The 16,101-nt window shown below is 40.6% G+C and overlaps 1 protein-coding gene across 3 annotated transcripts in view; it reads left to right on the top strand.

Moving 5' to 3' along the window:
- The window catches only part of KCNQ1 (potassium voltage-gated channel subfamily Q member 1), a 363,211-nt gene that overhangs the window by 44,715 nt on the left and 302,395 nt on the right, over positions 1 to 16,101 (top strand). For all 3 annotated transcript variants that reach the window (XM_027786627.2, XM_055814328.1, XM_055814329.1), the window contains exon 2: positions 4,145 to 4,235. In XM_027786627.2, the coding sequence (XP_027642428.2) occupies positions 4,145 to 4,235 (91 nt within the window). The remainder of the gene's footprint in view (positions 1 to 4,144; positions 4,236 to 16,101) is intronic.

The raw sequence follows: 16,101 nt of genomic DNA, 5'->3' as shown, positions 1-16,101 counted from the left end.
GCATTATCTGTGATTTATCTACATGCAGGCAAATGCTACTTTGTAACCTGGGACAGGCAATATGGCAGAGTTCACACACCTCATCTCTAGTGCTTGCTTGGCCCCACAATCTAGTTAGATCAGAGCTGATGAAAACCCAAACTCTTCATTGCTCTGCTTCCTTTCTTGAAGATGCTCGTATTTGCGCACAGAGGGCAAACAAGCAACAGGTTTCAGGAGATAAAAGACTGGTGGTTTCCAAAAGACTAAGCCTTTTCTGACCGCTAAAGAAATCCCAGCGTTGTTCTGTCTGTCCCTCCTTTGGAGGAAAAAGGTATTATATGGAGTCGTTAGGCTACACACAGTGGTGAATGTGCTACTACTCCATATACAACTGGTGAAATCAGCATGGGACTATATGCTTAGCAAAGTGTTCCAGAGTGATTGATGCTAAACTGTTAATTAGTCTTAGATCTTTAAGTCCCTGAGTGATATTATATGGGCCTAAGGTATTTTTGATTTTCTACTGCGAGACAATGAAGCAAGTCTGGCTAAGTAACATGCTTTTCCACTTGTTAGGCTACAGTAAAGCAGCTTGGCTACAACCCAGTGAAGAGTAAATGATTGTTCTGTGAACTGCTCAACAGTTGAAATAACTAAACATTTTTCTCATACCTTGTTTCATATGGGATATAAATTGCTCCCTGAATGTGTCCAGTGTCTTTCCAACAACAACAGAGCTTTGATGTGCAGGTGAGGCTTTGTTTGTCTGAAACAAAACTCTTAACTATCTGTGATCATATGGTTGATTAGGATAGGGCTGATACATCTGTCTAGTAGTAATTTGTTTAATGCTTCTTAGTGTAAGGTTGGTTTCAGTTGCCCATGAGTTTGATATTAACTGGTTGCTTGAAAAGTTCATGTGCTTAGCAACTGTATCAAGGTGAGTACCTTTTTTTGGAAAATGTAGTAATAGTGATCACAGTAAAGTGACATTAACAGTGATAGGATTATTTTGGACATGTGGAAATGGTAACATTTGCTTTGAAAAAATGAACCAGGTTTGGGGCTTTGAAATTTTATCTTCTGTTGTCAGGGTTGTACCTTTGATTTTCCCTGTGAAAATTCACACAAGTTCAGTTACATTCCAAATACTTCGGGAGAAACAAAAGTAAATCACAGCTCTCACAGTAATGGAAGCTTTCTGAGCCTGACAGTTAAATTTCCCCAGGGTGATTTTCACATACAGCAAACTCAATTTTGAGGTAGAGTCTGTCTTTGCAACTGTTTTTCATAACTATTTACCTACAGTGAACTTGTCTGCAGTCAACAAGTGAAAGCGGGTAGTAACTGTGAATCTGTGCTCCACTTGTGGCTGAGGAGAGGGGATGTAGCTGTCCAAAAAAAGAAAAAAAAAAGTGGCATACTTTTCCTGTTTTCCATTTTCTTGGTGCCTCACTCCCTTCTTATGCTTCAGAAGTGGAGGAGTAAGCCGCTAGTACTGAAATAAAAACAGGGTAAGAGCTGAGTGTTGGAAGCAAACAAGCAGTAGACTAAGTGTTTTTTCCCCCTCAGTTTTGGACCCTCTATTCCTTATGTGCAATTGATCTAGTCTCAGAAGCAAAATAGCGATGCCAGTGTGACAGGGTTGGTAGCTTGGCTGTGGTGCTCCACTGACACAGCTGTACTACTGTGAGTTGTGAGCATCTTCTGTCTAATGTCAAAGAAACAGATGAGAAGCAGCAATATCTGACCAAACATCTTTGTTTTGCTTGGGACTGTGTATTTTTGGATATGAAGGTCTCTTATGCTTCAGCCTGGAAAGAGCACAACAATCAGTTTCAGGAGTTTTCCTGGGAGTCAAAAAACTCCTAGATGAGTGAAAGTGAAACAGACCCATCCATGTGCATAGAAACCCGTGGAAGTGCAGTGGCTGGCCCTTAATGCAGTCCTTATGTCAGCCTTCAGTTTCTCTAATAGTAGCAAGCAAAGAGATTTGACAAATGATGTACCTAAAGTTTATCTTCCTGTCACTTAAGCACACAAACTTTCACCTTTAGTCCTTATTAGGTTCCTCCTTAGCTGCGTTTGTTCAGACATGGGCTCGTCTGGGCTGCGGTGCCCTCTCGTGGTCTCGGGTACCGCCCGAACTGCGCTTCCGACAAGTCTGCTGCTATTAACGGGTGTAAGAAGAATTCACGGTTACCGGTCAGGATGTGTTCAGACAGCTTACACCATCCCATGCAATTTATTGTTTGCTTTGGACTGGTACTTCTGTGTATGTTGGACTTTTTATCTAGAGGCACTTAGCTACCTCCTTGCAAATGAACCCGTTTATGTTCATGTTGTCACGTGTATCGGTCTTAAGCAATTGTGGGAATATTGCAGCTAGAAGGGCTGGATACCTGGGGAACATTTGTGTTATATTTCAAATGACTAGCTAATCTATGCATTCCCCTGCCTTGTCTGCACATCTTACTTCTATTTAAGAATTGCCAAAAGTAGAGATGCAAGGTAAAATGGGAAGATTTTAGAGATAAATCAGAAACACCTATGTGTTTATACTTTTGCCTAAGTAAAAGTGTATCCTCATGTCTGTTTGTGTCGATAAGTGATAAACTCTGTCTTATTAACCTCAGTTCATTATCACTTACTAATTTGATTTTTGTACCTAATTACTTACAAACTTCCTCTCCCCAATCTTGTAATGTGTTTACAGTATTATTTGTCTATGTGTGCATCAGACTTGCGTGTGCTATATTTTGAAGCAATCATGGGGCAGTCTAGCTTCTGTCAGCCCTGACACCTTTTTGTTTTCCTGGGTGCTTGGCCTTTCAAAAGAGTCACCTAATGAAGTTCTCACTTATGTGAAAAAAGATAAAGGCTCTGGGTGACTTCTGCTGAGCCATGCTAATGTGCAGCCATTGATGTCCTGTTTTAATATTTCTCCTCTTGAGTTCAGTTTTATTCGTTACATCACTTCTTTTTTTTATTGCTGTTTTTCTGAGAAAAAATATTATTAACAGTTTTAGTTGTCTGTAACGGGAGGGATGATTTGGTGGATTTTGCTGCGAGTTTCTGTCAAGTGCAAGGAATTGGTCTTGTGTGTCTCAAAAGAATTGTGAAAAATATCCCAAACTACTAGCTCTGTGTTTAATAAGTGAATGTTTTAAGTCTTCTTCATTGCTTGTGTCATGTTTTAAAAAGAAACACACAGTTGTTTGGGAACTGGAAGCTGCCTATGCCTAGTGTATAGTGGATAGCATCCAGTTTGGGTCTTAAATGTTTTGCTTCCAAAGTGCATTACGTTCTTTTAAGGCAAGCAGCAGTCCTGCGGGGTGGTGGGCATAGCTGAAGCTGCTCAGGGAAGGGGTTTGGAGGCAGAGGCTGCAGGGCTGGGCAGCCTTGCTCTCCAGCTGGGGGAAGAGGCTTTCTGGGGGTTACAGGCATTTGGGCTGAGTTTGCTGCAGCTCCCTGGCTGTCCCAGATCTTACCTTTTGGAGTCAGGACCTCCTCCCTAAGGACTCACTGGGGCGGCGGGGACTGGGGAACAAACCCTTATATTCCCACTCTCTTTCTGATAGTTGCTTTGAAATTTTGTTTTATTTAAAAATGGAATCAGACCTAGGTTGTGTTTCAGATGGCAAATGTCAGATTTTATTTATCTGGGGCCTTTGGGGGATTGGTTATAAAAGGGAGCGAGGGCAGAGTCTGTTAAGCTCTGGCTTAATTGGGGTTTCTCTTTGCAGTTTATTAGAATTTGGAACTGCAAGAAGGCAAATATTTGAAACACATTGAGGGGGTTGTGTGGTGGTGATTCAGCTGTAGTAGCCCTTACAATGGGAAAGAACAAGGAATGCTTTTTTCCTGAGGGGCTAGAAAATAGCAAATCTTAGAGGTAGGCTAAAGCTAATGTTATTTTGTGGTTTCACCTGAGAATGTGCAACCCAAAAACTCAGTGTATGAAGAGCAATAAACTATCCAACATGAGGCAGGATCACTGAAAGGTTACCAGCTGTTTTTTAAGGTAATCCAATACTAGTGACATTTCTGTTTGTATAGATAATGTATAGATAATTTGTGATTGTATAATTATCTGTTCTCACTCTAAGTTCTTGCTAGACTGCACTGCATTATTTTAATTTTTTTTTTTTTTTATTTACAGCTTTCTTATTGTGCTGATATGCCTTATCTTCAGTGTGCTTTCTACAATTGAACAATATGCAGCTCTGGCTACAGGGACGTTATTTTGGATGGTATGTATGTGGACGTTTATGTGAATTGATGCATATTTGTTCTTAATGTGCAAGTTCTGATCTCCTGAACTAATACCATATCAAGCAGAATGTTCCTTATGGTTTAATTGGCAAGAGGCTCTTCTGCTTTTCTGTAATGAAGTCTGTAAAACCACAGAAACACCAAAAATCATGGTAAGACAAAACCCCAAGTCTTAGCCTATATGGCTTATACTGAAGGCACCTGTATACAGTTACCTTCTGTTTATAGCAAGCATGTGAATAAATGACTATTATTTTACTTGTGAAAGCATGGTCACTGTGTTGAGAAAATGCTAACTAGCAATTTAAATGTTTGTTCAAAATAGTTCTTGTAGCAGTGCACCAGTACTGTCATTGTTACGTATAATATCATTATTAACATGAAAAAGTTCACTTAACCCCATCAATAATAATGAACTTTGTCAGTGTATCTATTCAATATGCTAGGGTTTTATACCTAATATGAATACTAAAAGTATAAGAATATAGTATATTAAATTTAGTGTCAATCACATTATTTCTATTTCACGTATCTTCATGTCTGGTATATTATTTTTAAATAACTTGTTATTTGAACTCTTATGTGTAACATCATTATTAGTTGCCAGCTAAGAGAATCTATACATGTATTTCTGCATCCAGTATCTTTTCTGTTTTGTGGTTTGTCGTTCTTTTTGTACAGATTTAAATTGGTTTGGTTTCTTTTTTATCCATAGCTAGTAGTTATGGATACTTCTGCCAATTTCTATGATGAATTTCACTTGTGATCTCACTTATCTTTGCAATATATCAATATTTTACACGTGTGTTGATTCAGTGAAATAGCTTCTAGTGACAACATAACAAGTGATTTCATTCCACCCTTAACCTCCCATGAAATCATGGAACTCATTTTGTGTGTCCGTACTGTATGTAGTGTGTACTGTCTGTATGTGTGTAATACATACAGGCCAGTCAGCCTCACCTCTGTTCTTGGAAAGGTGATGGAACAGCACATCCTGGAGGTCATCTCAAAGCATGTGGAGGAAAAGAACGTAACTAGAAATAGTCACCGTGGATTCACAAAGGGGAAATCACTCCCAACCAACCAGTTAGCCTTCTATGATGGAATGACTGGGTAGACAAGGGGAGAGCAGTGGATGTTGTCTACCTTGACCTCAGCAAGGCTTTTGACACTGTCTCCCGTAACATCCTTGTACATAAACTCAGGAAGTGTGGACTAGATGTGTGGACAGTGAAGTGGGTTGAGAACCGGCTAAAGGCAGAGCTCAGAGGGTTGAGATCAGTGGCACAGAGTCTGGCTGGAGGCTTGCAGCTCGTGGTGTTCCCCAGGTGTCAGTGCTGGGTCTGGTCCTGTTCAACTTACTCATCACTGACCTGGATGAGGGGACAGAGAGTAACCTCAGCAAGGCTGCAGGTGATACAAAACTGGGAGGAGCAGCTGATACATCAGAAGGCTGCACTGGCCTCCAGTGAGACCTGGACAGGCTGGGGAGCTGGGAGGAGAGGGACCTGATGAAGTTCAACAAAGGCCAGTGTCAGGTCCTGCTCCTGGGGAGGAACAACCCCATACATCAGCACAGGCTGGGGCTGACCTGCTGGAAGACAGCGCTGAGGAGAAGGACCTGGGAATTCTGGTGGACAGCAATTTGCCCATGGGCCAGCAGTGTGCTCTCGTGGCCAGGGAGTCAGTGGGATCCTGGGGTGCATGAGGAGGAGCAGGGTCAGCAGGTCAAGGGAGGTGATCCTCCACCTCTGCTCTGCCCTGATGAGGCCACTTCTGGAGTGCTGTGTACAGTTCTGGGCTCCCCAGTTTCAGAGAGACAGGGAACTGCTGGAGAGGGTCTTACAGAAGCTACAGAGATCGAGGGGACTGGAGCATCTCCTTTACAAGGAAAAGCTGAGAGAGCTGGGCCTTTTCAGCCTGGAGAAGGCTGAGAGAGGACCTCATCAATGTCTACAAATACCTTAAGGGCAGGTGTGAGGAGGAGGAGGAGGCCAGGCTGTTTTCAGTGGTGCCCAATGACAGAACACGGGGCAATGGGCACAAATTGTAACACAGGAGGTTCCATCTGAATGTGAGGAAGAACTTTACCTTGAGGGTGATGGAGCGCTGGAACAGGCCACCCAGGCTGCGGAGCCATCTCCTCTGGGAACATTCAAAACCCGCCAGGATGTGACTGTGCAGCCTGCTCTAGGAGAACCTGCTTTAGCAGAGGGTTCAACTAGATATCCAGAGATCCCCTGCAGCCCCCAACCAGTCTGGGATTCAGTGTAACATGTATGCAATGTATTCAGGATTACATACAATGTCTGTAATATCCAATATGTATTGGGTCTTCATACTGTTCTGTATTATCGTGCTTTCTAAGTAGTGTGAAACAGTGTTCCTGTTCTACATGTCGTAGTTTTTCTTATGATTAATGTAACATTGAAATCTTACTGTCATCTTTTCTTGGGAATTCAGCAGTTGTTTGTTCATTCAGTATTGGTATATTCTGATATCTTCAAGAAATTGAAGGGGATTACAGTGATCCATTGGTCCAAAGCAGTAGATGGGCCAGTATGCTCTCTGCTTTATCGGGTTTTGGTGGGACTTGCAAAAGAGTCATGGCACCTTGCAACACAAATATGAACGTTAGCATCTGGTTCCTGTTAGTGTCATCTTAGCAAAATTTCCTATTCTGTTCTTATTTTAAGATTTTACTTTCACTCTAATATTTCATTACATTTAATTTTGACAGTTTGTAACTGAATTCTTAAGGAGGGAGTTAATCACAGATGACTGGCTTAAGAGAAACTGTAAAATGCAAAGAAAGAAGAAAAAAGAAAGTGTAACAGCATACAGGGATGAAAAAACATAGTGATGTAAGGGGACTTATTAAAGCTTATAAGAGCACTCTTTCTTTGCAGTAGGAATTAATTTCTCTTTTGTGTTTGTAGAAGGACTTTTAGTTATATCACAATAATAATTTTAATTTGGAGCCAGACACTGGAAGTAGGTAGCGTTGTTGTAGGTGAGCAAAAGAAGGGCAAACAAGTTGATTTACAAACTAACGCTGAGTGTGAGAGACCTCAAAGGTGCAGCAGTGTAACCTACCAGGAGGAGTATTGGTAATCTTGAAAAAAGTTTTTTTGCTTGGGGATTAACTGGGACAGTGAGAAGGGAGGGAGCTTTTGGCCATGTGGAATTTGAGATTTATGAGACCTTTCATGAAACTTGAGTTACACAGCCCAAGTGTGTGCTCTGTGAGATTGAAATAATTAAAGTAATACTTAGGGACCTTTAACTCTTCTTTTCTGAAGATTGTAAGTCGAGTCCACCTTTCTCTATTTTCATTCCAAAGGGAAAATTACTGAAACTTTGTCAAGAGCAGATTGCTTTTTATTTAGACAGTATTTACTATGTAGGGTAGAATTCTTTCTAAATGAATTCTGCTTTGCAGTGCATCAAATATAAGGCTGAGACAGTGGTACCAAACATACCATGTCATGCTCTGAAATTTTGCCTACTTGAGATTTGTGGACTTCCTGTATTTTGGAGGGGGAGGATTTGACCAGGCACCCATAGGTCTGAAATTCAAGAAATATCTTTATTATGCTGAATGTCTAGAAATGAGTGCTCAGCGTTAGCATGTGGGTATGCTGAGCTGAACAGCCCCATGGAGCGAGTCTGGTTAGATGAGCTTACTGCATGGGCACTGTAAATCTGATTCATCTTGAAAATGAGAAGGAATAACTGCAAAAGCACGTGTGTTATCTGCAAACTACTGTGTAACAGAATCCCTTCTACAGCCCACTTGAATTCCATGGCATGGAAGATGCACATTTGGAAAAGTGCAGAATCTGTTCCTCCTGACTGAAAAACTAGTCAACAAGACCCTTGAAAACACTCACAATTAAGAGCTATACTGCTTTATTTCCTGTGTAGCCAAAGGATTTTGCTCTGACCCTGTGAAAGATCTAAGCACCTCCACTTCAGCAGATAGTCATTTTGAAACCAGAGACTACTTGCATTAAAGTTACAGATGGAAGCTGTGTCTCTCTTTTGTGAACAAGAATTTCATGCTTCAATAATATAGTCATATAAGATGTTCCAATTATATGAAAATAAGAGCTAAAAAAGCTGTTGAGATTATAGGTATATGTTGTTTTCTTTTTATTCTGGAGCTCCTTGTCTTATAACATCACTTCCCACTACTAGAGGAGGAAATACAAGATGTTATTTTATCAGTAATTTTAAAGCATTTAAAAATGCTTCTCTTTTTCATAACAAGAGAAATGCAAGCTTAAGACTGGAAAAATAAACCAGGGAAAGTTTATATGTGTTCCAAGTGGTGTTCCAGTTCTAGACAAAAAGCTTACAATTAGCTGTTGAATCTTTCTCTGCTTGTCACCACACTTCAGAAGGCAAAGAGCCTTGATGAAAGCTATACCTAAATACAGTTGTAATGGGAGATTAGGGGAGAATTGGCCTTTTGTTAGTTTCCAGAATGCAGTGAAAACTGTTTAAATTTGCATGTGTTTATTTTATCTTTTTTTTCACTAGATGGTGCTGTTGGAGGGGTTTGACTCCAGTTACTCATTGGCACTTGCCCAGCGAGAGCTGGAGTCTGAGCCAAGACTGTGAAAGGATCATCATTTTGAAGGGTATATGTACACTTGGCCCATTTAAAATAGTGGTGTGGGAGAGCTTTTGCCATGACTCATAAAGAGAATGTGGTATATCTGTATAAAAATTGATTTTGAGACTACAATATTTAAACTATGGAAAAAAGTAATTCAGAGATGTATGTTCCCAGAGAGGCCATATTTTTCTTTTATTTTCATAAGCAAGGATTTTATGGTGCCAGAACACAGCAGAATGCCGTTATCTCAGCATGATCTAAGAAAATCCAAGTGCCTGATCCAAGGGGATTAAATATTCTGCTGAACCAAGGGATATTTAGTGTGCCTGAAAAAGCTATTTTCTGGTAGGAATCTCATTTCAATATTGATTCAAAAAAAAAAAAAAAAAAAAAAAGGAAGGTTATGTTTTCATGATGAAAGTATAAGCTCTTGCCAGCATTCTGTTTTCTGAGTACCTTTTATACTATAGCTTACTTCTTACTGAAGAAATTAAACAATTTTTAAACACTAAAAAGACCATCAATTGAGAGATAAGAGTTTTGGGTGGTAAACATCAATGTTATTTGCATTGAAATTATTCCTACAATTAAGTGTCACGGAGTCTAGGCCTACGAGAAACCTAAATTTATTTTTTTTAATATTGTCTTTTGAGTATAACCCTTGGGTTTAGTTTGCTGGAGTGTTTTGTGGGCCTTGTGAGAAAGAAAAAAAACTACAGCTTTTGATTCTGAAGATGGTCTTCACAGAAAACAAAGGGTTCAAATAATTTGAGGTGCTTCCAACATTATTTTTTTTTCCTCTGATTATCTTCTTTGGTTAAGAAGGTCAAGAGAGACACTTATGATCTGGACACTGGTGCATTTTCATCCTTTTTGAAAAATTAAATGGGGTTAATGTTTCTAAAGAATGCCTGGTGATAGCCCTACAGGTTGATCTAATTATAGATTCTCTTTAAAGAACAGCTGTAGCTGAGAAAGTGAAAAATTTGTCTTTGCAGCCTCAGCAATGTCCCCTGGTCGGGCCTAGAATGAGGTGAGCTGATGTAGATGATGTGTGTGGTGGACTCGTACTCTTTAATCCTTTTCCTTTGCTGGATCTGCAGATGGAAGTGTCCAGGGAATCGCCGACTGCATTTCCTTTCTGCCATTCCCTTGATAGCTGCAGTTGAGAATCTCTGCTTTCATTTAAAGTAATCTTTATATTGTAGTAAAAAGGCCAAATGTGAGTGATTCGAAGGCTCAGGAAACATGAATAGAAATGAAAATCGCCCTCCCCGCTTCTAATTAGGTGACAGTATAGTTAGTAGCTGGAACAAGGAGCTTCCTCTGACTCTGAACCCAGGTGTTTCTTGCTGCACTTCAGTCTGTGGTTCTGATGTTTTTAGCTGAGCTGTGCTGGCAGAAAATGTGAGTGCTTCTAATCTACTTCATTGCAAAATCAGCTGTGTTGGTTTGAAATGCTGCTAGTAGTAACATCTTAACTTGTTCCAGCTGTTTGCAAAGCAATCCCTTGTCAACTCCCCTGGTCTGTATATCAGAATTATGTGTTTAATGTAAATGTGATGTTAAAGGGATTTAATTGATTTTGTTATGAAGGTTGCGTGAACATGCTTTTAGTCCAGCTTAAATTCTGCTTTATGTCCATTCTGAACGGGTCTGAGGGAGACAAATCAGATGCTTCTAAAGTGGAAATAAGATTGGCTGTCAGGGACAGTTGAATCAACTTAACGAAATGGGCTTTAAAAAAACAAGAGGAAAGCTTATTGTTATTTTAGCGGAGATGAAGTCTGAACTGAATAGGAATTCCAAGGAGTGAAGAGGTGAGATTGAAGGAAAGTATGCTAAGATCAGTGACGGAAAGGTGAGCTGCTTTTTGTTTTTACATGTGCTAAAAACCAGTTGCAGAAGGGAGCGATCGTTTCTCCTCAAAATCCGCAGAGGGCAGCATTGGACCACACTGGGTCCTTCTGGGGTGGCTGGATTCAGACCTTGGGTTGTGTCCTGAAGTAGATCAAAATATCTTTTGGAAGAAGTGCACTATTAATAAAGAAATATTTTTTCACATGGGCTTGGGGAATTTTATATACGAGTAATCAATAAAAATAATTCTGAGAAAAAGGTGAAAGAAAAATTGCTACCATAGACAACTCTGGCCACTTTGTAGTTGTAGCCACAAAATACATGCTGTTTGGCCTGCATGCTTCTCATCATATAGATAGCCTTATAGAAAAAAGTGAGAAAAATTAAAGCTTTCAGTGAAAGGAATTGGACAAATATTTGCATGGAGGAGAAAGAAAAAGACAGTGCATTTGTCAGCACACTGAAAGATTTCCAGTATGTTATATCTCTCCAGGTATGCTTTTGCCATTGTCTTAGATGTTTCCTTTTCAGTGAGGAAATAAGTTTATTTGGCTAAACTTCTGTAAATTTACCACCAAAAGTGACTTTCAGTTGTATGTGGTAAGAATAAGCAGTCATTTTCATAGAAAGAAAACTCTTTTTACATGTATTGCATCTATTTCTTCTAGCAGGTTCAGAAGTTCTGGGTTTGAATTCTGTTTTTAGTCTGCTGCACTGGAGTGTGTAAAGATAAGCCTGGATGCAGCAAATTACTTACTTCCATTTCTGACTTTTCTAATAATTAGGGGGTGGGGTGGAAATCCCTCTTTCTGGATTTCCGTACCTGGAATTCAGTGGTGGCATACATCGTCATTTAAAATAAAGTCTGCAACTACATCACGGTGAATAAAGGAATCAGAATTTAGCATTTGTCCCCACAGTATGTTGGGATGAGATGGCTATGAAGCACCAAGCGTTTATTGGGGCTCAAACTCTGAAGACCAAGACCAAGGCAGGCTCTGGGAAGAGCGGCCTTCCCCAGGCTAGCAGTGGAGCTGGTGACAGCTTGCAGGCCAGCACGGAGCACCGGTGATGGATCGGTGCCGTCTGCTGGCTGCTTGGTGGCCTACGTGATCTGACGTGGCGATCTCCCTCGCTTGGCGGCCTACGTGATCTGACGTGGCGATCTCCCTCGCTTGGCGGCCTACGTGATCCGACGTGGCGATCTCCCTCGCTTGGCGGCCTACGTGATCCGACGTGGCGATCTCCCTCGCTTGGCGGCCTACGTGATCCGACGTGGCGATCTCCCTCGCTTGGCGGCCTACGTGATCCGACGTGGCGATCTCCCTCGCTTGGCGGCCTACGTGATCCGACGTGGCGATCTCCCTCGCTTGGCGGCTGGGGGGGTTGGCCGAGTGACACAGGCCAAGGTGGCAGTTGTGCTGAGCAACCTTCCCAGCTTTCCATATATGAACTACAGTAGCGTGACAGTTTTCAGAAAACCTTGCTTTTGTGTTGTATGCCGTGTTTTGAAAAATAGGGGGATCCATGCTCCAGAGTTATGAGTAGTTCACCTGTTCTCAAGAGCTTGTGTTTGCACTTATAAGACACAGTATACTGGTGTTTTATTTGTTTAATTTTTCACATAGCTGCATTCCAATAAATTCTGTTTGAAGCTGCGTTTAAGAAAATACCATCACTGAAAAAAAGGGTGTTTCATTCACTGTTACATCTATTGTTCACTTTTATCAAACTTTCTACTTAAGGGTTAAAGTTTAACTAAACTTTTTGGGGGTGTAAATCCATGTCAAACTGAGAGCATTTGCTTGGTAAACTCTAAAGAAACATGGTAAATATATTTTCTTGGAAATTATACACATTTTTCACTATTTAGTATTTTAGTAAACAGAGTTATACAAATTTCATCCTGAAAAAAAAAAACCAAAACCAAAACCAAAAAATGCCAAACTATGAAATACTGGTGCATAGTAGAGCTAAGCAGTGAAAAGAAAGATTTTTAAATTTAGGATTTATGTGGATTAGTGTGTAATGTTTGCAGTGACAGGTGTTTCCTTTATGCTTTGCCCAAATGTCTGGAAAGTAGTTTGTCATTAAGTGCTACATTCAGTGTGTATCTCAATTTCAGTATAACTGGAGGGTCTATGGCTTTGTTAGGTCCTTGTTTTCACATCTGACCTCAGCCAGCTGGAGTCTATTGTTTTAAGCGTAATGTAACAGCTGACATAACATAACGGGTATCAAGCTGAAAAACTGAAACAGTGCAGTGAACTGATGCAAAGAGGGGAGAAAGGGAGAAGTTGAGAAGGAGGGACAGGGGCAAAACTAGCTTCATGATTCAAAGTGGAAGCTTGCTGGCGTGTTTTCCCAGGGGGAATTAGCTAGCAAATAATGGGATGAGTCTGTTGAAGTTCTATTTGCAATTGATTACATATGATAGACTACTGAGACAGGTTTGAGTTTGCCAGCTGTCACTAGTTGGTGGCTCTTGAATGGCTTTAAGTGGCCCTTGGTAGGCAAAACTGGAATAAACTGCAGGTGTGGTGTAATTGTAGTACAGAAAAGTGCCAGTGGCTTAGAAAAGAGGAGATTCCAGGAGTCTGTACAGAGAAAAATAACTTAAATTGAATACATTAAGAATTTTATTTTGTCATATTGGATTAAGTGGGTTCCACTAACTAGCTAAAAAACAAAAGCAAGTGGACTTCTTGGTGGCTTTCTTTTTCTTGGCAATTTCTAAAGTAAGCTTTTGTGAGTTCATTTTCTAGAAACTTAATTATTTCATTTCTTGACTTACGCGTTTGATGGTAGGAAAGTGCATCTCAGCTTTGAGCGCTAACTGCTCTTGGGAGGGGAAGGAATGAATGAACATCCTGTTAGAAACTTGCCATGCCATGAAAAAAGTGACAAATATCTGACTGTGCACAGAGAAAGAACAAGAAGGTATAGAGATCACCCTCTTATTTCTTCATATGTATTTATGTATATGCTTCTTTACATATCTATATTTCTATATATAGAACATATGTCTATTTTTAGCAATGATTAGAAAAGATACTTTTAGCTGGATTTCATTTGTATTGACTAAAACCTCTGGCAACTCCACCCTACTGAGAGTTTATTCTGTGGTTTCGGGGACTGGGGGTGAGGGGAGGTCAAGACTGTATGTGCTGGGGGTTTTATGTACAGGGATATAGGCGACCAAATTAGGTTCTACATTTATAAGTGAGGGTTTTATGGCATGAGACATGCAATTGTGCAGTATGTTTAACTTTCTGCAGATGAGTAGTCGTCATGATTTCAGTGGAGCTTCCTGTGTGCATAAATATTAACAGGATCGGGGGTAATAGGAAAGGTTTAACAGTGTCTGCTTGTACTTAGGGATAATTTAGAAAGCATGAGAGCTTGATTTTTGTAATTCCAAGCTGTATTTATCTCACATTTAATATTTTAAACTTATTTTTATCTAATACGCTTTTATTTTGGTAGTATGAAAAATGTCAGTGTGACTGCAGTGTCAGTTCTATTACATTTGTCTTGCACAAAGCATTTTTAGGAATGTTTCTTTTGTAATATGGAGCTCAGTCTTATTTTAGCACAGTATCAGAAAGGTCTTGTGAAACAGTTTATTAGAGCTGTTGATTCAGTGACTAGTAATACATAGCATGGGCATTTATGCTTTATCTCAGCTTATAAAATAAATTAGTTCTGTTTTAGAGCTTAGAACTTGGTGTTTGTGCTGAGCTGCTGAAGAAGTCTTGATAGCCCAGGGAACTGCTGCATACTGCATTTTCTGTTCCACGTTTCTGGCATGTCCTGTACCTTGGCTGCAAACAAGGATGGGTGCCTGTGTGCTCGGGTAGCAAACAGCATCAGAGGCTGTGCAATGGAGTAGGTTCTGTAGGTTTCTCTGAGTTGCCTCTAGGGACCAAACACTGGGACAGATATCCTAAAACTTCTGCACTGCTCAGCTATCCCAGCTGTTCATTGATTCTGGGGACCCTGTACCTCAGTGTATTGTTTACATTAGGTATTTCCACCAAACGCATTGAACATGAGCATATTTTTAAGATGGTGAGGGATCAAGAATTGTTATATCTCAGAAACAGCAGGACTTTGAAGAACTAAAAAAAAAATAACCAAAATGCCTGTTGTCACACCCAGTCTGTGAAAGCAAGGTATGTACTTCCTCGCTTGGATGGTTTCCCTTATGCTGATGGCACTGAGGCTGATCCTTTGTTTCTCCAGCATGCTGTTGACATCCTTATTAAGGTACCTTTCAGAAACACTCCTGTTTGTTGTTTCTGTCAGCTGGACAGGATGTGTTTACATGTGGAATGCCCGCAAAAGGAGGTGATTTACTCGTCCTTTATCCCCCTCTGCAGCTGTTCCTCAGATTAAGGTGAGAAAAAGCATGTCTGCTGCAGAGGTAATCTGACTGTTCCACGGTTCCCTGCAGCAGGGTGGGTACAATGTATTTAGATGCTGTTTGAGCTGCAACGGTTACAGAACAGTTTCAAATCACAATAGGTGGGTATGATGATGGACCTCCATCTGGCTTGCAGGCAGGGAGCTTGACAGCTACCTTCTAGGAGCTGCTCCAAGCCATTGGTTTAGGATGTGAAACTCAGAACAAGTTATACTTAGTGGCCAGGGCAGCGGAAAAGGGAGGAGGGAAAAATCAAGTACTTACTCGTCCTACTTCTGTAATGCCTTGCAAACACAAATGTACTTAACCTTGCAGCATTCCTAGGAGGTGACTATTAGCAGCTTTACAAGTAAAATCGGGTGACCTGTAGCTTTTCCACCATAACTTGGCTCTGTGAGATAAATCCTTCAGAGAACCCAGGCTGCACTTTCAAGAATGGGTCTCAGCCTGCATAAACTGGCACTGCCAGCTGAAGAAATGGTCCTGCTGCTCCATTCCTTGTGCCAACACAAGCATTTGTGTAGCTATGTTGTAAACTGCCTTGGAGAACCCAGATGGGTTCAAACTAACCTTTTTTTTGGCCAGATTGCTTCTTTTGGCAGCAGTGCTAGTTTAATGTGTTTGTGGAACTGTAGGGTAAGATTTGTTAGAATTTGTTAGAAGTGCGATGGAAACTTTATGTGCAACACAATTTACAAGCGGACTTGTGTGCTATTCTTCTGAGAAAGGGTATTACTATTGTTTTTTACATTAATTTTTACATTAATTTACCCATGCAGAGGGCTGGTCTGTAAGATCAAGTACAACACCTAGTAGACTGGTCACCCATACATTCTGAAAGATTGTCCCTACCCTCATAGACCTTGCAGCTTGAACAGGCAATATGGTGAAAAGGTGAATGGAAGGATGTGTGAGTAGCCTCTGGCAGCCA

Source organism: Falco peregrinus, chromosome 9, assembly GCF_023634155.1.
Source record: "Falco peregrinus isolate bFalPer1 chromosome 9, bFalPer1.pri, whole genome shotgun sequence".
Classification (NCBI taxonomy): Eukaryota; Metazoa; Chordata; class Aves; order Falconiformes; family Falconidae; genus Falco; species Falco peregrinus.
Note: the sequence above shows the minus strand (reverse complement) of the source record. Positions and strands in the feature narration are given on the sequence as shown.